This window comes from Tamandua tetradactyla, chromosome 6 (assembly GCF_023851605.1).
Source record: "Tamandua tetradactyla isolate mTamTet1 chromosome 6, mTamTet1.pri, whole genome shotgun sequence".
Lineage (NCBI taxonomy): Eukaryota > Metazoa > Chordata > Mammalia > Pilosa > Myrmecophagidae > Tamandua > Tamandua tetradactyla.
The window spans coordinates 54,197,603-54,219,375 of NC_135332.1; the positions used below are offsets into that span (position 1 = coordinate 54,197,603).

Here is a 21,773-nt window from a genome sequence, read left to right on the forward strand (position 1 = left end):
GTGCCTCAGTTTCCTATAAACAGTGGATAATAATAACACTGACCAGGCTATGAAGTCCCAAGTGAGCTAATCCATGTAAACTGCTTTGAACAGAGAAGCCATCGATTACTATTGTCCTTCCCTAAAGCATGGTGTCTGTCTCCTGCTTCAGAAACAAATGACCTCAAACTTCGTGGCTTAAAACACAGATTTTTTTTCTCTGTTCTGGAGTTCTAGTGTCTAAAATGGGTCTGTGGGACTACATTGCTTTTGAAAGTTCCAGGAGGAGAATCCATTTCCTTGCCTTTTCCAGCCTTGGGGGCTGCCTGTATTCCTTGATTGGGAAGCCTCTTGGTATACCACGCTTCCCAAGCCTGACACATGGGAACTTTGCCCTCCACGTTGGGAGTCAGTGCTCCTTCTTGTGCCATCCTCTGTCTTCAAAGCCAGCAGTGTAGCATCTTCAAGTCTTTCTCTCTCTGCTTCTGCTGTCACATCACCTTTTCTCGGACTCTGATCTTCTTGCCTTCCTCTTGTAAGGAACCTTTTGATTCTACTGGGCTCACCCAGATAATCCAGGAAAACCTCTCCACCTCAGAGTCCTTAAGCCAGTCACAGCTCGGTGTGGCCATCTTGTGGGGAGTGGGTCCTTACCTGTCTGCCACAAGGTCACATGGCATTTCAGAGACTTTGGGGGCAGCAGCTAGCCGATTTGTTGCAAAAGACAGCCGATTGCCAGGGAAAGCGTGGGAAAGCCTGTCGTCAGTGCTGAAAGGTCTCCCAGCTGGCGGAAAGCAGCTCTTCTCAGCACTTGGGGGATTTCTCATGGCTTCATACACACGCCCGGTCAGTATTAAGGGGGTCCATTTGGTGTCCAGGTCAGGTCCGAGTGTGGTGGGATCTGTTTGGTCCCAGAAAGAGATCTCTTTGAGATGCCCATCTGATGCTTGACAAAGAAGAGAATTATCAGAGTGGTGAAAGAGCATGGAATTAGGTGTTAGAGGACCAGGGTAGAATCCCAGTTCTGCCGTGGCCTGGTTTTCTAAGAGCTTTTCTGTTTGTTTTTGTCTTCATATGCATAATGGAAAAATATAGTACCCACCTCCATGGGATATTGAGGGTTAAAAGAGAGTGGGAGGACTTCTGGGGCCCAGGAAATGTCAGGTGCCCAGAGGTTAGGTGTGTCCTGTGGGGCTGGGCTTCGGGGGTGTGAAGGGAAGTGATGTGGGTCCTGCTTTCAGAAGCCTCATTGGATCGTGGGGCAGGTCACGGCCCGGGGCAGCTGAGGGGGTGCCGGCCTGGGGTCTGTGCCACAGACCCCCTCGGGAGAGCTGACCCCGAAGACCAGAGTGGTCCACAGAGATGCGTTGAGGAGCCAAGACTTCAGCTGTGCCTTCAGGGAGAGGAGAACTTATTATAAGAGAAAAGCCAGGGTGGTAGAGGCCCCTTGAGGCAGCGGGAATAGTAAGACTCAAAGCTCAGAGGCGGGAACCCTCCTGAAGTGTTGGGAAGACAGAACTGAGGGCTGTGGGGCGAATGGATGGAAGGGGGGGGACGCTGGGGACCACTGAACGCCTTTTATGTAAATTATATGCTGGATCCATAAACTCATCGCAGCTTATAGCCTTATAATTACTCTTTTTTTCCCACTAAATGTCTTTCTCTTCTATGGATTATAAACCGCATGAGAGCAGGGACTTATTGTCTTGTTTCCCAGTCCATGTACGGGGTCTAGTAGGCGTTAGGTAACACTTGTGGAATGAATAAATCAGTGCACGAATTGCCTAATTGAATGCTGTTTGCAGTAATGTTAGTAAGCCCTTGACAAACGTCAGGTGTAAGGCAGCGTTCTCAGAAGTGTGGATTGGGGGGAGCTGGAGAGAAAGGTCAATTCGGAGAATCCGGGTAGCAGAGTGGGGTGCCATGGGCTTCAACCGCAGTGGGGCCGGGGTAGGGGAGGAAAGAGTCAGCGTGAGGGGCTATCACAGAAGCTTGGAAGGGCTTGGGAACTGAATGTGAGAGACAGGGCAGAGGGAAAAAGAAGGAAGAGGGGGCAGGGTGCCTCGTGGGGATCCCGGATGAGAATTATACAATTTTGGGTGTTTTTTTTCTTACTCGGGAAACTTGCTGAGCACGTTCTCTGTGCCAGGCAGGTACTGTGCTAATTGATGAGCATTTTAAGGCTAAATAGGGCATCATCTCCTTCATAGAGGAGCAGGAATTCTAGAGGGAGGAGGAGGTATGTTTGGGTCTGTGCCTTACACAGTGAGGGGGGGGCGTGTGTGCCTCCCCCAGCTCCTCTCAGCTTCTCCTCTGTCCCCTGCTGTCCTTCCCTTGTGCTTTGAGTTCCTTCTTGATTGTCATCTACCCCCAATAAACTGCCCCCTAGATGTAAGGCTAGGTCCCATCTGATCCTGCTTACGTTATGAGCATGTGTGGTTGTCAGAGGGATGCATGTCAAACGAGGAAAAGGGGATGGGAAAGAAACAAGCCAAATGTTAGCAGCAAGAATGCGAGTGATTATTTTTCCTTTTATATTTCGGTACTTTCCGAATATTTCTGTCATGAGGATATCTCACTTCATCAAAACCTACCAAAAATAAGTGTTAGTTAAAAGAAGGGAAAAGAGGCCATGTGGAATTTTGACCTCTTTCCTAATGAGCTATTGGCTTTTGGTTTGCTTTGCTGCAGGTGGAAGCAGGGAAAGGCCTGGAAATGCGGAAGCTTGTCCTCTCGGGGTTCTTGGCCAGCGAAGAGATCTACATCAACCAGCTGGAAGCCCTGTTGCTGGTGAGTGTGCTCTGGGGGCTTCTGGGGGCCCCACTGGACACGGTTGAGCTCTAAAGCTGGAGTGGAAGCAGGAGCTGGGGAGGGAGTCTGTGATGCTGCCCGGCTTACACTCAGGCCTCGGGAGCCAGGGGCATTGCCAGAAAAGTCCTGGACCTCTCGCCTGACTTTCTGTGAATGACCTACCCTGCGGGAGCCAGAAGTACAGCCAGGTGAGGGGTCGGACATGGCAGCCCAGCGCTCCCGTCCGCGACGATGATGTGGGCATTACCGTGGCCCGTGGTCCTGCCAGTCTACTTGCCTAGCCTCTCCTGGGCCCCACCAGTCCCTCAGGCCGAGCCCTCTTTGTCATCCCTCCTCCCTGGGAAAAGTAATTGATAGCACCAGGCAGGCTCAGTGTCCTTTTGCGAAGCACCATGGGTCTGACCTAAGTAAAATCAGTTTACTTAGATCAACCTCAGCCCCCTGTAAAGGTGCCTCGGTTTCCTTGTCTGTAAGATGGGGGCAAAGATACCTGGCCTGTATAGTTGTCGTGGTGGTTGTGACCACCAGATTGGGTGGTGACTATTAGAGCATTTTCGAAAGCTAAAAGTACTCCACAGATGTAAATTGCGCTTGCTTTTGAAGACGATGCTTATTAGATGTGTCTGGGTATTATGCAGAGTGACTGAGGCATATAAAGTTCTTTCCGTCTAGGTGTTTTGCAGTGTGAGACATAAGGTGATAGAGTGGAAATAAGAAAAGTGCATGTAGAGCAGTAGAAACTCATTCTTACACCAAAGTTGAGGGTGGAGAGACTCATTTATATACTTTCTGGGATGAGAGGTGGAGCCACCCAGTGTCCCCCGGAAGCCTGGCATTTATTAGGCAAAGAATGTGTGAGACCTGGCTGAGTTTGTTAGAGCCTCCCCAGGAGTTTGCTAGTATGCAGCGTGATGTTTCCCAAGTGAGGGACTTCAGGGCAGACGAGGACTCTGATCTGGGGCCAGAACTGAAGCAAGACTTACCTCTACCATAACGGTAGGCCCCCTGCTCTGCTTTTCAAACTGTGCGTCAAAGCCCATTCGTGGGTTGTGAAATCAGTTCACTGGGTTGAGTCAGCATTTTTCAACAAATGAAAAAGAAAGTATCCGTTGAAAAAGAAAGTATCAGTGTGCACCATACATGGCGATAGGTACTCTTTCATGAAACTTTTGTTCTGGCATGTGTGCGTTCGTGGGGTGTGTGTGCGAGGCCATGTCACTTCTTACAGGGATTGTGGGTTTGAGAGCCACTGGCGTCAGGCCAGCCATGCATTGACTCCTTGAGCCTCCGTTTCCTCATCTGAAAGGGAGATTAATGCCATTACTTTCTCTGTCTTCCTTGTGGGTTAGGAAGAGTAGGTACTCCTGGTATCTCATACAATGCCAGTACTCAGACACTCAAATGTGAGTTGACGGGAGGGAGAAAGCAGGTGTATGTGTACATATGTGAAGTGCTGTGCTAAAATCAGGGGTCATAGATGTCATTATTAATGGGATACATATTTGAAGGAATTTAAGCAGTGGAACCAGACTGCCTGGTTTTGAATGCTGGCTTGTCTCCTTACTAGCTGCAGGGGGTTCGTCGAGCTCGTCTGCTTCACTGTCTCCCTTTCAAATGGGTGTGACAATCACACCTTCTCTGTGAGGTTGTCTTGAAGAGTAAATGAATTATTATACTTAAGGCTTGGAGAGTAGAGCCTGCTTCCTAGTAAGTGCTCAGAAAGTGTTAGCTGATATCCCCAGTGCTGGGAGAAAAGGCAGGTCAGGGCTTATTTCTGTGTACACACCCTTTCCCAGAAGCAAGGGGAGGCAGGTGTCCTCTTCAGGAGAATGCCACTCTTAGGTTCCCGCTTACTTTCTCTTCTTGTCTTTGGGCCTAATTTGAGTTTCTCTTTGTTCTGGCAAAGATAACAGATTCTGGGGCTAAAAGGATCTCTCCCTGCCTCCCCTTTTTAACAGTTCATGCCCCAAGTGTGAGGCTGGAACTCTGTCCCCGCTCCTCCCCCATCTGCCTCTCAGGTGCCTGGGGACCCAGCCCTCCTCTGGGGGTGGGGGATGGGGATGAGGGAGGAACCACCTGGGAGGTCTGTGCCACCAGGTCTATGTCCTGAGGCTCAGGAAGAGGGGCCGGATCCTCCACAGCCTCCCATGAGACGTCTGGGGACAAGGCCTCCAGCTCTCCTTCCTGTGCTCGCTGAGCTGGGAGTTCTCCTGGCTGCTCTTCACCTGGGTCTGACCGGGGCTAAGAGAAAGTCTGTCCTCTCCCGTGCTTGCTTCCCCTGCCACCCCCAGATCTCCTCTCTCTTTGCTCCCCACCCCCATTCCTGCAGCTCTGCTCCTCAAGTGTTTGTTCACAGTTTAACACTTCCTGGTATGCAAACGGCAGGTGTGTACCTAAGGCTGTGTACACACGGGGAGTCACACGGAGCCTCTGTTATTGCCCCCAGGGCTGCCAGGTGGGGCTGGGGTCCGGACTCTAGAATCCAGCAGGCCGCTGGTGGGCTCCAATTACAAGTGAAGAGGGTCTGGGAGCCTGGGTTGAGCTGGGTTGGAGGAAGGGCAGTGAAACCAAATGTATGGGATTCTGTGTCTCCCAAGCACAGGGGAAGAGAAGGAATCAGCTTGGGTACTGCGTCCTGCTGGTGCCTCCCCGCTCTGGGCATGATTTTAGCCAGTACCCCTGTCTGCCTCCGGGCCTTCTTGGGAAGCAGGAGGAGGTGGACACACTTCTTTTGATAGGCAGATTGCTAGGGACAGAGCTGACAAATGGCTGTGTGAAGTCCCACAGTGCGTCAGGGCCCGCCCCGGCCTGTGTGTCCTTGGAAGTCACATCCTGGCTGGGAAATCGGGAGCCAGAGTTGACACAGAGTTCACCCAGGAATCCTTTCTAAGAATCCGTTTCTCCCCTGGTGAAATGGAGGGACAGGTACATGTCCTTGAGTTCTGCAGCAGGACTCCCTGGGGGGGCATTGAGGTAACTGGTGTGATAGCACTTTGGCAAAGTAGCTGCACAGGATCAAAGCTCGGTGTCTGGTTGCTTTTGTCCTTCCTCCGTCCCTCCCGCCCTGGAGACCAGTGTGCAGGGCAGGAGGCTGGTGTGCAGAGCAGGAGGTGGATGTGCAGGGCAGGAGGTCGGTGTGCAGGGCAGGAGGTCCGTGTGCAGGGCAGGAGGCTGGTGTGCAGGGCAGGAGGTGGATGTGCAGGGCAGGAGGTCGGTGTGCAGGGCAGGAGGTGGATGTGCAAGGCAGGAAGTCAATATGCAGAGCAGGAGGCTGGTGTGCAGGGCAGGAGGCCAGTGTGCTGGGCTTCACCCGATAAAAACCAACACCTTTCAGGGCTCCCCACCCCAGCCCTTTCTCCTTACCCCAGGCAGAATTGGGTATGAGAGCAAAGGTCCCCGGATCTGTGGTGAGAACCCTCTGAGGCCCCAACACAGGCCCCTTCCACATGACCAGCCCCTGGCAAGCATCCTTTTCTTCCCCTTTTGTAGATACAGTGGGAAGTTTAGGAGGAAGCGGAGCCGTTGTGTCTTCCTTGTGTAGGTGGGACATGGGTGCTTCCCAAGAAGCTTCTGAGAAATGCTCCTCCCTAGCCTTTCCAGGCTTTTTTCTTTTTCCTCCCTTCGTGGGGTTTGAGGTTTGTTCTGGGACTCTGTGGTCACGTGGGTCCCTCCTTTGGATCAAGGTAAAAGGTTGAACTGTATGATGTTGATCCTGAGAATGCTCCCTGTGTCCTTGCTGGAGTGTTGGGAAGCGGTGGAGCTGGCGTTGCCGCCCGCCTGGCCTCAGGAGAACAGTTTTCCCTTTCTCCTCTGTCTTGCAAACCACCCCCTCCACCTGCCCAGATCTTGCCACCTCCAAGGCCCTGTTCTTGTCTACCTCCCTCCTTCCTGAGCCCCCAAGCTCTGCCCCTGCACAACCTTGGGACCACTTTGGAAATTGCAGTCCAAGTTGCGTAATATTTTATCACACATTGTCCATTAAGTGTTTCATTTGTGTTGGTCCAATTTACCCAATTAGGTTATAAAGTTCTCAAGGGCGGGGATCATGTGTCATAAAAATAATCTCCTGAAAAGAAAATTGGATTCCATTTCTCCCCTAAGATACCTCCTGTGCCTTCCCAAGCATTGCACAGACTTAAGGCCACACTGCGTCCCCCAGCCTGCAAGGCTCTGCACCCTGGCCCATACCCTCACCCATCTCCTATCCCCTGGCCTGCAGGTGCGCTGGCATTCTTTCACCTCCTCTCTCTCCCCAAGCCTGTTCCCACCTCTGCACCAGGCACTGAGAACACGGACCCGGAACACTCCTTCCCCCTGCCCCCATGCTTCCCTGTCAGGGTAGGTGTCCCTGCCCTGGAGAAGCCAGGCCTCACCACCCAGTACCTGCCACCCAGTCACCAGAGGTCTTCCCTTACTTATTCCCTTTGTTGCAATTGTCACCTTGTCTAATCGTGTTTGTTTGTTTACTTGTGTTTTGTGTGTCTTCCCTACTAGGCCTCAAGTTCCATCATGGGAGCAGGGATTATGTTTGTTGTGTGCATCACAAATACCCGTCTGCCCTCCTATCGGGTACTTGGTACATTATTTGTGGGGTAAATAGTCATAATTGTAACAGCTGACGTTGACTGATTACCTTCAGTGTGATCTTCCTGAGGGCATACTTAAGAAGGTCATTCTATCCGCGTTTTACAAATGAGGCTGCTGAGGCCCAAGGTTATTAAGTGATGGAGTTGGGAGTCAAACCCCTGTACCAGGTTGAACCCCATCCTATTTCCCTAGCAAGGGCTGGATGCCAAGGGTCACTTGGTTCCAGCACTGAGAGGGTAAGAAGGAGGACTTCTGCTTTTTCCTACTTTCATCATTGTGTCTGGACTTTTTAGAGCTCAGGACAAGGGAACCAGAAGTCGGAGCATGGTCTGGGTATTTGAGTAGACAGTACTTCCTCTCATGGGCAGACTTGGGCTCTGGCATCATCAGCGGTAGTCAGGGGAGGGTGGCATGAAGCTCGGCTGGGAGTTTGGCTGCTGTGGGTGGCATGAGCAGGCGATCACCTCTCAGGGAGCCACTGGTGGCTCTGGTCTCCCTCTGTACAACTATTCCTTCCAGTCCAGCATTTTCAGAAGCTGAGTAGCCCATTCTCAGCTAGAATGCCTCTCTTGTTGGAAAGCTCACCCCTTGGCCCTCTGAGACAGTGGTGGGCAGCTCTAGGAAGCCCAAACTGCCTCCCATTCATTCTCACCACTGCTCCCGGGTCTCCAGCGTAAGCCGGGCTGTCTAAGGCCTCCTTGTACTTCAGATGTGTGAAGGGCATCAACCATATTTGACTTGGGCTTTTCTCTTCTCTTCCTTTCCTCCCCTCCATGTCTTCTCCAGATGCCAGGTTTCCAGACCCTGTCTTCTAGAGGGCCTGTGGAGTGCAATCTGGGCATCTTTTGGGGCTTTAGGGCTTTGTGACTTTGGGAAGGTCAACCAAGGAGGAGCTCCTTATCTTTCAGTGTCAGTTTGTTTCAACAATGAAATTTTTAATAGCATTTGTTTTTTGCTCTGATTGTAGAATTAATATTTACCCATTATAGGCAATTTAGAAAAGCAGCCACCCTGTTATCCCATAGTCCTGCTGTCAGGCAGTGAGGGGATGGCTTCAGCTCCCAGCCACTGTTGGGGATGGTTGTGAGTTATTGTCACTTCACCCTCTCCACTTGCAGAACTTGGAGCATCTTGATGTAGACAAGCAGGGATGACAGAAAAGTTTGCTCTTGCAGGCCAGCTCTGACTAATATCCATCATTGAGAAAGAGTCTCGCAGTCTGCCTTAGTGAGAAAGATTATGTATTGCTTAGCAGTGTCTGCCAGGGCTGTAAGAGGTAGAAGTGTGGCACATGTCATCTGTTTACCCTCCCTCTGCTAAGTGATGGTAACATGGAATATCCGTGAAGCTGAGGCTGTTCTTGGGTCTCTTTGAAAGTTAGAAAAGGACCCTTTGTGTCCCAGAACCATACTCTGGTTTTTGGAGGGAAACGGCTAAGGAGTTGAGCTCCTACCCAACCTTCCCTCCTATTTGAAGTGTGACGAGGAAACTTGTAACTCAGGGCATGGGGCCATCATAGAAGAAGGGCATGGATTCTGTTAAACCGACAAGTGAGTCAAGTACACACTGGGGGCCAGGTCCTATAAAACTCAGATGAGGGTAGTGGGTCCTGGTATCACCTCTTGGGCCTGGCAGGTCTGCTGGGCCAGGTTCCCTTTCCCTGCAGTCGTGTCTGTGACAACAGCTCCATGCAGAAACCACCCTTGGGGTGTCCTGACCTTAGTGACCTTGTCTTGGGCTAATTAGTGCCACAGTATACCTGGATCTCCTGGCACTCTGCTTTATTTGCCACTCCTCGTCTTCCTTCCTCTCTGTCAGCCCATGAAACCTCTGAAGGCCACAGCCACCACCTCCCAGCCTGTGCTCACCATCCAGCAGATCGAGACCATCTTCTACAAGATCCAGGACATCTACGAGATCCACAAGGAGTTTTACGACAACCTCTGCCCCAAGGTGCAGCAGTGGGACAGCCAGGTCACTATGGGCCACCTCTTCCAGAAGCTGGTAAGTCTCCTGCTGGTGGGGTTTTCTCTGGGGCTTCGCTAGAGCCGCTGATGGGTGGGAGAGGGCCTTGGGAGAGCACCGATCAGCCCCAGCCCTCTAGTGTTTTGGCCTCCTTGACGGCTGGGCCATTCCTGAGTCCTGGGGGAAAGCCTGGACATGGGCCCTAAGGGGAACCCTGATTCTAGGCCTCCGCTTAGAAAACCCTGGGAGTGGTTACAGGGTTGCTGGGGACAGGCCGTGTGCACAGATGCATCTGGTTGGGGTACCGTTTCGTTATTTTTCTGTGTGGGGAGCCAGGGCTGAAAGGACTCCCCTGCTGGGCTCCATGTCTCCTGTCCCTCAGCCAAGACAGGGCATGGGTCTGGCTGACCAGGTAGGGTGGAGTTATGCTCATCTGGGACACTCACTACACCTCTGTAGCGTCCCTTCTGTAAAACCAAGGGGTTGGATTGGAGACCTCAACTCCAGAGAAAACATTAAGAGCCCAGCCCCACCCACCACTGGCAGGGAAGGGAAAAGGCATGAGGAGGTGACATTAATGCACAGATTTAACACTGGGAAATGCCCACAGAGGTCTTCTGGCACCCAGCTTTCCATGACACCCTCTCCCCAGCGCTGCCTCTTCTCTGGCTGTGTCCCCTGGAGGGCCCTGGGTCAGACCCTCAGGGATGCCCTACCCAACTCTGCCCTGAGCTTTCCCACCTAACTTCTGACAGCCCAGCAAGCAAGCAGGAGATTGGGAGTCAGTGGCTGTTCCTTTCTGGGTGTGAGTGGTGAGAGGGGCAGAGAGCAGGTCCCGGCCCAGCCCTGGAACAAGTTGAGTGGACAGGGCTCTACTCTTCTTACTCTGGAAAAAAAAAATCTGAAGTTATCTGTTTTGTTGCTTTTCTTGATCTCAGTGGTTGCTACCACCCCCATCCATCTCCAGGCTGGGAGCCTTGGGCTCCTCCTTGCACCTTCCCCTCTCTCATTCCCCTGTCCTGTGGCATCCACTTCTTTGATGTGGACTACTTCTCTCTACCTTCCATGGTATCCCTCATCCCTTGTCTCGGTCAGCACCACCTCCAACCTGGACCATGCCATAACCTCCTGGGTGGTTCCTGCCTCCAGGTCTGCTTCCCCTCCCAACTCTCACCCAGGCCTAGCAGCCAGAGAGATTGTCTAAAACACTGATCAGATCTAGCTTTTCCCCTGCTTAGATCCCTTCAGTGGCTCCCCCTTGTCCTTGGATAAGTGCAGGCTCTGAAGAATGGCTTATGAGGCCCTTTACATCCTAGCCTCTGGCCATCGCCTCTCCCCATACTCTGAACCACCCAAGGCTGAAAGTGCTGTTCTCATTTCACACCCAAGACACTTCTGACCTCTCTATATGTGCAGCTCCATCTGCCTAAGGTGTCCTTCCGGACTTGTCTGGTTTCTCCTGGTCAGCTCCCAGCTTAAAAGTGGCCTCCTCACTGGAGCACTTACAGCTACCTGTCTCTCCAAAACCATGGGCTCTGGGACAGACTGCATCTCCTTCATCACTAGACCCCCAGAGCTGGCCCAGTGCTCAATATTTGAATGAATGAATGGGAGAACCCTAGCCTTTGGAACTGGTGGGCAGGGCATTAGTCACAGACCCTGAGGTCTGTGTCCCAAGAGCCTTGTTTCTCCAGACCAGCAGTGTCAGCAGTGTGGTGGGCCAAGCACAGCCTCTGTGGCCAGAGCTCGGTGGGGTTTGAATCCCGGCTTTGCCACAGGTTAACGCTGTAACTTCAGGCGACTCACGCCACCTCCCCGTGACTCAAGTTCCTCATCTGTAAAACTGTGGGAAATGATAGTATTTGCCTCACTGGATGGCTGTGGGGATTAAATAAGCAAATATCTGAAAAGTGCTGAGTACGGGGCTTGGCACTTAGCAAATGCTCAGTGGAGTGTGCCGCTGTCACTGCTGAGCTCAGACCGCTACTATTACTGTTAGAAGAGGCCCCCAGCAGGCATTGTTGCTGGGGAACTGCACACTTCTGGTTCTGGCCGCACCGGAGAGCTGCCCCCTGTTTGGGGCTGGCAAACCCCCAGTCATAGCTCCAGTCAAGTCCCAGGAGCCTAGGCTGACTGGCTTGGGGCCACCTCTGTTCAGTCCCCAGGAGGGCGAAAAGGAGCAATGCTGGGGGTCCCAAGGGCCGGCAGCCTGCAGCGTGGTGGAGAGGCTGGCCGTGACTGTGGTCTCAGCTCCGCAGGCCAGCGCCCCGTCTCCCAGCATCTTCACCTGGTGTCTAAGGCCCCTGTGTTGCAGACTTGTTGGCCTGGGTGGAGCCCGGGCAGGCCGGGCATCTGGAAGCAGTTTCTTTTTAGCTGAAGTCTCCGGATATTTGATTATTCATTACGGAGGGAAGAGAATTAGCATCTCTGCTATTTGTTTTATGAGATCACCCTGCTACCAAGCTGCTGTTTCCAAGCAACCTCCACTTCCCCCAGTAAATGGCCCCAGCAAGCAGGCCTCGGGCCCTACAGCCAGGTGCCCTGTGAGCTGGCAGTGACCTGAGATGGCTGTGAGCCCTGCAGAAACAAGAACAACTTTTTCTTTCATTTATTTTTTTATCATGGGTATATATATTTACATACACCTTCCGGCTCCTGCTCCTGGCTCCCCTCCTCCTCATCCCTTAGGCAGTGGGATGGAAGGATAGTGTTCCATCCTGGGCATCCAGATGTTTTCCTTCCCGTGGGGGAGGGAGCCAGGGAGGGCCCTTTCTTAGAAGAAGATCAGTGATATTTATTTTGGATTGGGAAGCAGTTGTCTCATGCATCTTCCAGAGCTGAGGGCTCCAATGGGCCAGCGCTTCCCCAGGAATGGGGAAGAGACCCCATCCTTCCTTTTTCCTTTTGGAAAGTCTGGTCCCTCGGGGGCTAAGACCCATGCCTCTGTGGCCTTGGCTTCTCCCTGAGTATCTCAGCCCTCACTCTCCTCTCCGGCTTCCCGAAAGCCTCTTGTCACCTTTCAGCTGGTGCTGCCGTCACCCCACCACTGCCACAGTTCTGGGTCCTGGAGGAGCACAGGGATTCCGCAGGAAGAGGGGGCTCGGCGAGGTTCAGGGCAGCCTGCTTTCCCCGGCACCTTGGAGCAGACCCCCTGAGGACGCTCCTCAGCAGCTGTGCCCTGTTGCTACTTCTTTGGAAAAAAAGCAATTGGGCCAGAAAATCTAGAGAATGATGTAGCAAGCACCTGGGTACTTACTTCCCAGAATTAGTACATTTGAAGCTTTGAGCATATATGGAAAAACTCTTTTTGTAATTTATTTTTTATCATAGGTATTTATATTTATCATATAAAACTGCCATTTTAGCCATTTTTAAGTGCACAGTTCAGAGGCATTAATTACATTTCACAAGGTGATGCTGTATTTTACAAGGTTGTGCTAGCATCGCTACCATCCATTACCAAAACTTTCTCAACACGCTGAACAGAAACTGTATCCATTAAGCAACTAATTCACCTTCCTCCAGCCCCTGATAACCTTTAATCTACTTTCTGTTCCTTCACATTTGCTTATCCTGAATATTTTTTGTACATGCCACCATACAATATTGGCCTATTTTATTTAACATAATGTTCTCAAGGTTCATCCATGTGGTAGCATGCATCAAAACTTCGTTCCTTTTTCGGGCTGCGTACTATTCCATTGCATGGACATACCACATTCTGTTGATCCATTCATCTGTTGATGTACACTTGGGTTGTTTCCACCATTTGGCCATTGTGAACAATGCTGCTTAGAACATTGGCATACAAGTGTCTCTTTGCATTCCTGCTTTCAGATCTTCAGGGTATATATTTAGGCTTGGATTATAGCAAAACTTTTCTTTAATCAGGGAACTAAAACATTACAGCTGAAGGTGAAGTCTCCTGCTCCCTTCTCCCCCTAGTAGCAGCATTGGCATGAGTTTTAGTGTGCTTTAGCCTTCTAAGCTGCCGTTTGCATTCTTACTACTTATCTATGTATCTTTTTATAACTGTTGCATGTAGTTTTAATATGTATACATTTTATCATATTTTATTTATTTTGCAACTCATCGAACTCCTTTTGTTGCTGTTGCTAAAATTAGATCTAGTTCATTCATTTAAACTTCTGTGTGCCTGGGTTTCATTACTGGTCAGCGTTTGTCTTCCACTGTGGGGGAGAGTGAGGCAGTGCATACCTCTGTCTGCATCTCCTTGGGCATATATCTGAGTCTCTCTGGAGTGGCGTGGTCCAATAGGACTATGCTGTGTGCCACATATATAATTTAAAGTTTCCTGGTAGCCACATTTTTAAAAAGCCATGGTGGCCAGTGGCTCCTGTATTGGACAGCAGGTCTGTAGGACTTGCATGTAGGAGTGAATTTGCTCAGTTCTGTGCAGATGTTCAATTTTATCTGTTAGTGACTGATTGTTCTCCAAAGGGCTATACTAATTTATGCCCTAGAAGAAGTCTGTAAGGGTTCATTTTTTTTTCACATTCTTGTCAATCCTTGCTGTCATTAGACTTTTAACTTTTGACTAGTCTGATGGGTGCAAAATGGTCTCGTGGTTTTAATTTGTTTCCACCCTTTGCTCCCTTAAGATGAAATTCACAAGCCCAGGGCAGAACAGCCTTTCCATAAATATTTGAGGGATTGAATTAATGAGCCTCGGTTTCCCCTTTTGCAGAAAGGGATGATGGGATCTGTGCTGCCTCCCAGAGAAGATGAGGCTCTATATCATGGATCCAAAAGCTGAGGCCTAGGGAAGTGGAGACTTTGCCTTTAAATGCTGTGTCTCGCACTCGGCATGGGAGGTGGGGAGCTGAGCTGGCCACAAGTGCCTGCCCCCATCTCCTGTCTCTCTGCCCCTCCCCCCAACTCCAGCTAATTCCAGAATGTGAAAGAGGTATGAGGCCTGAAGGGGCTTCAACCCCTGTGAGACCTTGACAATGCTAAATAAAGCCAAATGCTGTGATGCGTTGAATTTCCAGCAACAAAGGCACTGCCCTGCCCCCTTCCCACCATACCCCCTCGTTAACCTTATTGGCTGAGCTGGTTTCCATGGAAACTGTCAAGTTCAAAGGGATACTGTAATATGCCTTTTTCCTCTGTTCCTAGATAGCCTTCTGGAGCTGAGTTGGAAATTCTGAGCTCTAAGTGATCTCTGGTTAAGCTTTCATCCATTCACTAATCCTCTCTCTCCGTCCTGCTCCCACCCTCCTCTCCATTCTCTGTCTCCTCCCTGCAGGCCAGCCAGCTTGGCGTGTACAAAGCGTTTGTGGATAACTATAAAGTCGCTCTGGAGACAGCTGAGAAGTGCAGCCAGTCTAACAACCAGTTCCAGAAGATCTCAGAGGTGGGCAGCTCCCTGCTCAGCCGCGCCAAAGACACTGGGTTTGGGGGGCCGCTGGGAGCTTCCACCGTTTGGGCCTCTCCTCCCCTGCTCGCCAGATAGGACAGGGGTTCTCCTGATGGGTGGCACTTAGCCTGGCATTTGCTTTCTTGCACCTAACATTTCCCTCCTCCCTGCCTCTTCATATTAGAGTAACGATTTGTTTGATCTTTTATAAATTCTCTTTTAGGTTACAGCAAAGAACAGGGAGGCAAAATAGAAAGCCAGGCTCTGCTGCGGTGTGGCACCCATGAGCAAGTCACTCCCCTTCTCTTGGCCTTTGTTTCCTCCTCTGTACAATGAGGTGTTTGGACAAGTCTAGCTCATCCCAAACTTCCTTATAAGAATCACTGGGGCACTTGTTAAAATGCAGATTGTCAGGCATCTTCCCTGAAGCTTCTGAGTTAGAAGGTTGAGGTGGGGCCCAGGAGTCTGTATTTTTAACAAGTTCCCCAGGTGATTTTTATGATCGGGACATTTTGAGGAATTTGTGCTCAGTAGTCTTTTAAAACCACTGACAACTCAAAGGTTCTGCTTTCAAATAGAGAAGGCAAGGGCCGCTTGTGTGGAGAAGAACCTCTGGGCCAGGTGGCTGGAAACAATTTTGCTTTCCCTTCCTGCTCCTCTGCAGGCCAGAGGCATGGCACCATCTGCCAGTGAGATTTTTCCACAAGAAGTGGCCAGGAGGGGATATTGCCCTGCAATCCTTCAGGAGCACAGCCCAGCGCACCCCCTTTTCCAAAAAGAGCTCAGTGACGTGACACTCTAAAGCCACTGGCCTTGTAGCCACAACACTTTCAGCTCCTACGTGGGCTGTGGTTCTGGGGAGGAGGAGACCCTAACGGGAAGTTCTGCCTTAAAGGCCCTTTGCCCTCCCCACCTCAGTTCGGATGCTAGAAAAGTTGGTGAGATGCAGAGTAGTTTTCCTCCAACTGCTGAAGTTGCAGTTATGCCCAAGTTTGGAGTCAACCGCGAGAGGCAACTCGAGAGTCAAACTAATGGAGAACAAAATGTCAGCTTTATTGCTAGTAGAAGCCGGATTGGAAACTGTGGGATTTAGGTCGGCAGCCACACTGGGCTCGCTAACAAGAATTAAACGTTTGTATTCAGTCCCTGGCAGGGATGGGAAACCCCAGACCTTCCCGATGCGGGCAGAGCCTGCCCCGTTAACTCATGGTGCAGAGAGAGAGAGAGGAAGGCTGAGCTCAGTTTCTTTTCCAAAATCCATGGATCAGATGAGTCACCACCTCCTTGTGGGAGGATGGGGTGAGGGGTGGGGAAGTCCCTCTCTGTGGAATCATGAGGCTGGAGGAATGGTGCTTCCCCTCATGGCCGCCTGCCTGCCCTGCGGACAAATAAACTGAGTCCCCTGATGGATGTTCAGAGCAGCTCTCCAAAGGCCACCCGGCTGCCCAGCGCTGTATATGGTCCAGATAATGTGCGGTCCTGGGCTTATAGCCTGTTCCCTGTGCACAGGCAGAGACCCCTGCACCCAGCCACCATCACCCACTGGCTCCCAAGTGCAGGGCCTGGCCCGTGGCCCTCTGCCAGGTGGCTTCTCCTCCTGCCTCACGTGCTGACGCTGGCACTTCCTGCTGGCGCTTAATTATTCCAAGTGGCCCTTCTCTTCTGCGGCAGGAGTGATTTCATACCTCGGGACTGCACAGGGGGGCAGACATGGGGGTGCATAGAGAAACATTCCTTAAAGCTGGAATCCAGGCCCTGGCCAGAGACACAGCCCAGAGAAGCTGAGTTGCCCCACCCCGCAAGCCCATGCTCAGCCTCTGGGGTTTTATTCTACCTAGAAACAGTTTGAGGCAGGAGTAGGACATGTGGAGCCCCTGCTGTCCAGGCATGTTCTCCCTCCCAGACAGAGCAGGCCATGTCCCCTGAGTGCCCGACCTTGTCCTCACCTCGCTCCCCTGCCTTCCCACGACACCCCTCCATTCGAGGCTCCGTTTATGCACTCACTCTGCCAAGTGGGGATTATATTACAGCACTAGTTCAGGCCACTCTGGGCCTGTTAGCAAGGGCTGGGGCTGGAGCCTCTTCCTGGAAAGACAGATCAAAGAGGTTTGCATCAGATAGGCCATGCCTGGAGTCTCTTTCCGGCACTCATTCCTGGGTCACTTTGTGTGGGACCAAGAAGGGGGATCAGCTATTCCCACCTTGCAGTGTCCTCTCTGATGCTCAGCACAGGCACCGGTGGGTGGGGAGCTTCAGGGGGACCTGGGGGCTTGCACTGTCTCTGCCCACCCACCGCCTCCCAGCGTGCCCCCTGCCCAGGACCATTCACTTGCACTTAATCTCAGGGGCTGCTTGTGCCCAGGGATCAGCTGGTGGACCTGTGCCTGTTGAATCAGACCCTGTCGGCTCTGGGCTGTGTGTATGGATCCCTAACTAGTGGCCGTAAGGGGGAGGGAGGTAGGGGGTCCTGCTCTTGTCACCTGCCAGTCATTCTCTGGAAGGCCCCTGGGGGAGGGGGCTTTGGGGGATGGGTCAGAGGAGCCCCCCTCATTGCAGCCCTCTCCACTGCCCTCTGGGGTCTGGTACCACTGGGAGCCCTCCTCCTTGCCAACCCCAGTCGCTGGAATCCATGCGGCTCCAGGAGGCCGTGGGCTGTGGACACAGGGAGTCTGTGGGTGGCGAGGCCGAGTGAGGCCCGTGTCCACTGGTCTCCTTTGTCTCTGTCCTCGGGTTTCTAGAGCCAGGGGAGGGGGCTGTGGGGGGATAGAGCAGGTGGTGATCCCTCTTTTCCCATTGGCAGGAGCTCAAGGTGAAAGGTCCCAAGGACTCCAAGGACAGCCACACATCAGTCACCATGGAAGGTACTTTGGGGAAGGGGTGGGTAGCAGTCACCTTCCTTTGTCTGGCTTTGTGCAGTAAAGGCTGTGTGATCGCAGGTGCCCTCCCTGGGCATGTCTGTGTGTGTGTGTGTGTGTGTATGTGTGTACGCAAGGAATCCAGCCTCTAGTGTCCCCAGGCAGCCGGCCAGCTACAAACGTGCCAGCAGGCTCCTTAGGATGCCAGCAGGCTCCTTGTTCCTCTCCCCTCCTCCTCTCCCCCTCCTCCCCCGCCGCCTCTCCACGCACGTCTCCCCTCCCCTCCCTTCCCCTTCTCTCCCCTCCCCCTTGCTGGAGGAGCATTCAGAAGCGGCTGCCTGATTCTGGAGGCTGTGCAGCAGCCGGCAAGGTGGCTGGGTGGCCGGGCTGCTGCTGATGGGCGCTGCGGAGCCGGGAGCGATGGCCGCACGCTCCCGCCGCGGGGACGGAGGCTGCCATGGAAATCCTCCTCATCATTCGCTTCTGCTGTAACTGCACCTATGGTAACCCAGCCCCCTCTCATGGGAGCTGCTGTACTTTTGCTGCCTCTGGGGGCTAGCTGGAGTGGGCTTAAATGTGGCTGCAAGGTCTGGGGGGTGGGGGCAGCAGGGAAGGTGGGAGGCAGGGGTGGCCGGTGGTCGGCTGAGCATCTGTCCCCTTCCCAGCCAGCCTCCAGCCCAGAGCGGAAGAGCCTGGGGGCTGCCCAGGGCAGGGCGACTTTAGAATGGAAGGACCAGGCTAGAAGCCTTCAGGGACCCCCAATGGTCTGTGGGGAATTGGTAGGTTAGCTTCAGAGGCTTTGGGCAACTTCTGGAGAGCCCATTTAGGAAGAAAGTGACAAAGCTGTACCTGCAGGTATGGCCACCCTGGACCGGAGAGGGTCAGCAGTGGCCAGCTGGAGAGTGACAGGTGATTTGGACCAGGGTGTCTTAAATGGAGGGGCTGGCAGCCCAGGTTGGTGGGAGAAGTTGAGAGTTTCTTTGTTTGCGGAGAGAGGAGAAGAGGCCCAGCGGCCAGGGTATTGTGTGCGCAGACTGCACATGCTGCCTTCGAGAGGCTCGAGAGGCTCGTTGGCTGGGAATGGCAGCCAGCCGTGGGAGAACGTGGGTGTGGTTGGGAGAGGGTGGAGCTGGGTTGCTCCGAAGAGGTTAGTTTCTAGCCCCTGGAGACCCTCAAGCTGTACTGAGAGAGGCTGCGGTCTCGGCAGGCAGCACGGAGGGTCAGCAGCGCCTGCAGCTGGGAGGGGGGTGTGGCAGCTACTGCTTTGTGAAGGTCACACACCCACCTCGCACTGGAAGGGACCCGGAGCATCCTCTCTGCAGCTCCCTCAGCTTTGGAGGGGTCCTGGGACAGGCACCTGCGGTCAGCCAGGCTGCTGCTGAGAGGCTGGACCTGGCTAGGCAGGGTGGGATCTGGAAGCTGATGGGCCCCACTCTCTGCGGCAAGTAGCGCCATAGGGGTGGCCCAAGCTGCCTTTGGCAGAGCCATGGCAGGGGCTGGGGACAGGGTGTGTTGCCTCTTGGCCAGCTGCTCTGAGCCCATGTGTATTTGGAGCAGCAAGTGGCTGGTTTTAGGACTTTCCCTTCCCTCCCACCAGGTGTTTTGTCTCTGCACCCTTCTCAGTCATTTTGCTTTCATGTCTCCGTGGTAACCTGGAGTGCCTGTCGAAAGGCTGAATTGAGGGAGGTGACAGTTTGCTGGAGGAGAGCTGACGCAGCTGTGCTGGGGGAGCTGTCCCCCTCACCTTTGCAGACTGTGTGGTAGACCCCTTGCAAAGGAGAGAACCTCTTGAGGTCCCAGCAGGACAGCTGCAGGAACTCGAGTTTTTGGGCAAACAGCCATGCTGTCTTCCCACCACCCCGCTCAGATTCTGACGGGCTAGGGTCAAAAAGGGAACTGGACTTGAAATTGGCCAGTTTGAAGATCAGAGGAGAAATAATGCTCCTTTTGGTCTGGACTTGGAGTCGGTTAAGTCTCGACTATGCCCCCCTAAAAAAGAAATGGGGTGGGCCCTTTGCTTCCTTTTCCCTCCCCTAAAGGAAGCTCGAGTCTTAGTGAAACAGGCATGAGACTTAGAGGCCAGGGCGTCTTTGGTCCCTGTGACACTGGCTTTGACATCAGCGTCAGAGAATGAGGATACCCGAGTCCCTGCCGAGCCACGTCGATTAGAATCTTGGCCCTTCCGAGGGGTGCTGGTTCTGAGGGTCCCTCTGACTTGTGGCCCGGAACTTACCCTGGAGTCCCTGCCTCGAGAGTTGTTTACTGACACCCACCCCACTGGGTTTCACTCTCCAGGCTGTGGGGAGCTCAAAGTGGGGGTCGTCTGATCGAGGCTCTCAGAGAGGAGGCTCACCTGGTACTAAGCGCATCCCACAAGAGAGGCCAGCTTAGCCACTCCTAGGGACTCTCCCGCGATCCTTCTGAGTGTTTACAGGTGCTGCGCTCCTCTCTGAGGATAACTGGAGGTTAGGAGCGTGGGTAGACAGACCGAGATTCAAACCTAGCCACCACTTATAGCTGTGTAATGGGAGAATAACTTCTCTGTGCCTCTCTTTCTTCATCTGTAAAATGGGCTACTGATAATCACATTCTTTCAAATCAAAAGAGATAATGCACGTAAAGCTGTTAACTCACGTCACTGGGCATAGAGTAGGTACCTGGTAAATCTGTTTTTTTGTGTGTGTGTGTTTTTTTTTTTTTTTTTTTTGCATGGGCAGGCACTGGGAATTGAATCCGGGTCTCTGGCATGGCAGGCGAGAATTCTGCCTGCTGAGCCACCGTGGCCCACCTGGTGCCTGGTAAATCTTAGTTTATTAATGTTTATTAATGTTATTAATGTTAATGTGGTTGATGAGCTGAAGGACACCAGACAGACTAGTTCCTTTCAAGTGGTCCTCCTCTTAGGTAAGGTAGGTGTTGGCAAGGGCCTTGGTCAGGGAAGGCTTCCTGGAAGAGGGGGAGAAGCTGACATTGCCATTTGGTAAGTGGTGGCTCTCCCAGGCAGAACAGAACCACACAGTCAGGAATGAAGCAGGGGCCAGACGAAGCTTGGCCTGCCAGAACCGTGGGGCAGGTGAGGGGGCAGGAAATCTTGAGGGGTAGGGACGACTCTTCACCCCAGATTACTGGAAGCAGCCATGCAGGAATCATGGGGTACCCAGTTGCTAGGGTTGCTCTTCCTCCCCTGGCTCCCCCTAAATGTGACTGTGTCTGGCATGCCAGGTCCCTGGCCCTCTCCTTGCACTTTCCTTCCCCAAACCAAGGCTGGGGCTGCAGGACTCATTCCCAGGCCCAGGCGGTGGCCTCTGAGGTGACTCTAGACACATTAATAACCCCCTGAAAACCAACCTGCCATTCCTGCAGACCTCTGATATTAGTCAGAAACCCCTTTCCCCTGGGACCTGAGAGGGAAGGGGAGCTAGCAGTGTGGTACCAGCTTTCCAGGGGCTGGAGCTCGAGGCCTGCCCTGGCAGGTATCTCCTGTGCTTTTAGTTTTCTCCCAGGTCCCCAGCCCACCCTGAGTGTCATTTCCTCCTGAAACAGGCTGAACCACAGATGGGTACCTTAAAGAACCTCAGACATGGGCCCCACCAGGCTGGTAACTGGGTCTGCCCTCACTCTCCCTGCACCCCACACCTGGCCCTGCCATCTCCCATTCTAGCCCCCTAACCCCTGGGGAGGAGGGTCTCTAGAAGTTGCTAGATTAGAAGGGACTACAGATGAAGTCGTAGGAGTTGTGTCGGCATAAAGCAGTGGTTTCGACCTTCCTACACATTGGACTCAGCGGGGTAGCATTAAAAATGCTACCAGACTCCCCTCCCCAGAGTTCTGGATTTGGTTGATGACTGCGTGGGGGTCTTGCAGTAGAGGGGGGAGCAGGCGTCTGTATCTTTTTTAAGAGCTCCCCCTGTGATCCTAACGGGCAGCCAAGTAAAGACTCCAGATCAGGCTCGTGGCACATCGCCGAGAACCGCATCTCTGTAGCCAGCAAATTGTTCCCTGAAGTGTCAAGTGTCTGCTTAGCCAGGCTCGGGCTATTCATATCGAGGCTTCAGGCGACTCTTTGGTTTGGGGCTGGCTGGGACATAAGTGCCGACTCTGGGGACCCATCATGAACAGGTCCTGCAGGACACCCAGTCCTGCCTGGGTCCTTCCCAGACCAGTGTCCTGCCTCTTGGCACGGCCCAGGCAGGAGG

General features: G+C 52.8%; 1 protein-coding gene and 1 long non-coding RNA gene across 9 annotated transcripts in view; one reads left to right on the forward strand and one right to left on the reverse strand.

Moving 5' to 3' along the window:
* ABR (ABR activator of RhoGEF and GTPase) overlaps positions 1-21,773 on the forward strand; it is a 255,696-nt gene that overhangs the window by 182,754 nt on the left and 51,169 nt on the right. For 6 of the 7 annotated variants that reach the window (XM_077165429.1, XM_077165427.1, XM_077165432.1 and 3 more), the window contains 4 exons: positions 2,671-2,769; positions 9,196-9,381; positions 14,612-14,719; positions 17,523-17,583. In XM_077165429.1, coding sequence (XP_077021544.1) covers positions 2,671-2,769; positions 9,196-9,381; positions 14,612-14,719; positions 17,523-17,583 — 454 coding nt within the window. Of the gene's footprint in view, positions 1-2,670; positions 2,770-9,195; positions 9,382-9,423; positions 11,968-14,611; positions 14,720-17,522; positions 17,584-21,773 lie in introns of those variants that run through there. The other variant, XM_077165433.1, reaches the window with a different exon arrangement.
* LOC143687964 (uncharacterized) lies at positions 8,293-11,824 on the reverse strand. Of its 2 annotated transcripts, none has more exons than XR_013177765.1 (3): positions 11,630-11,824; positions 9,137-9,287; positions 8,293-8,596 (listed from the first exon to the last, which is right to left on the reverse strand). It is a non-coding gene; the product is annotated as an uncharacterized LOC143687964 (long non-coding RNA). The 2 variants fall into 2 exon arrangements; XR_013177764.1 differs by having other exon boundaries at positions 9,137-10,228.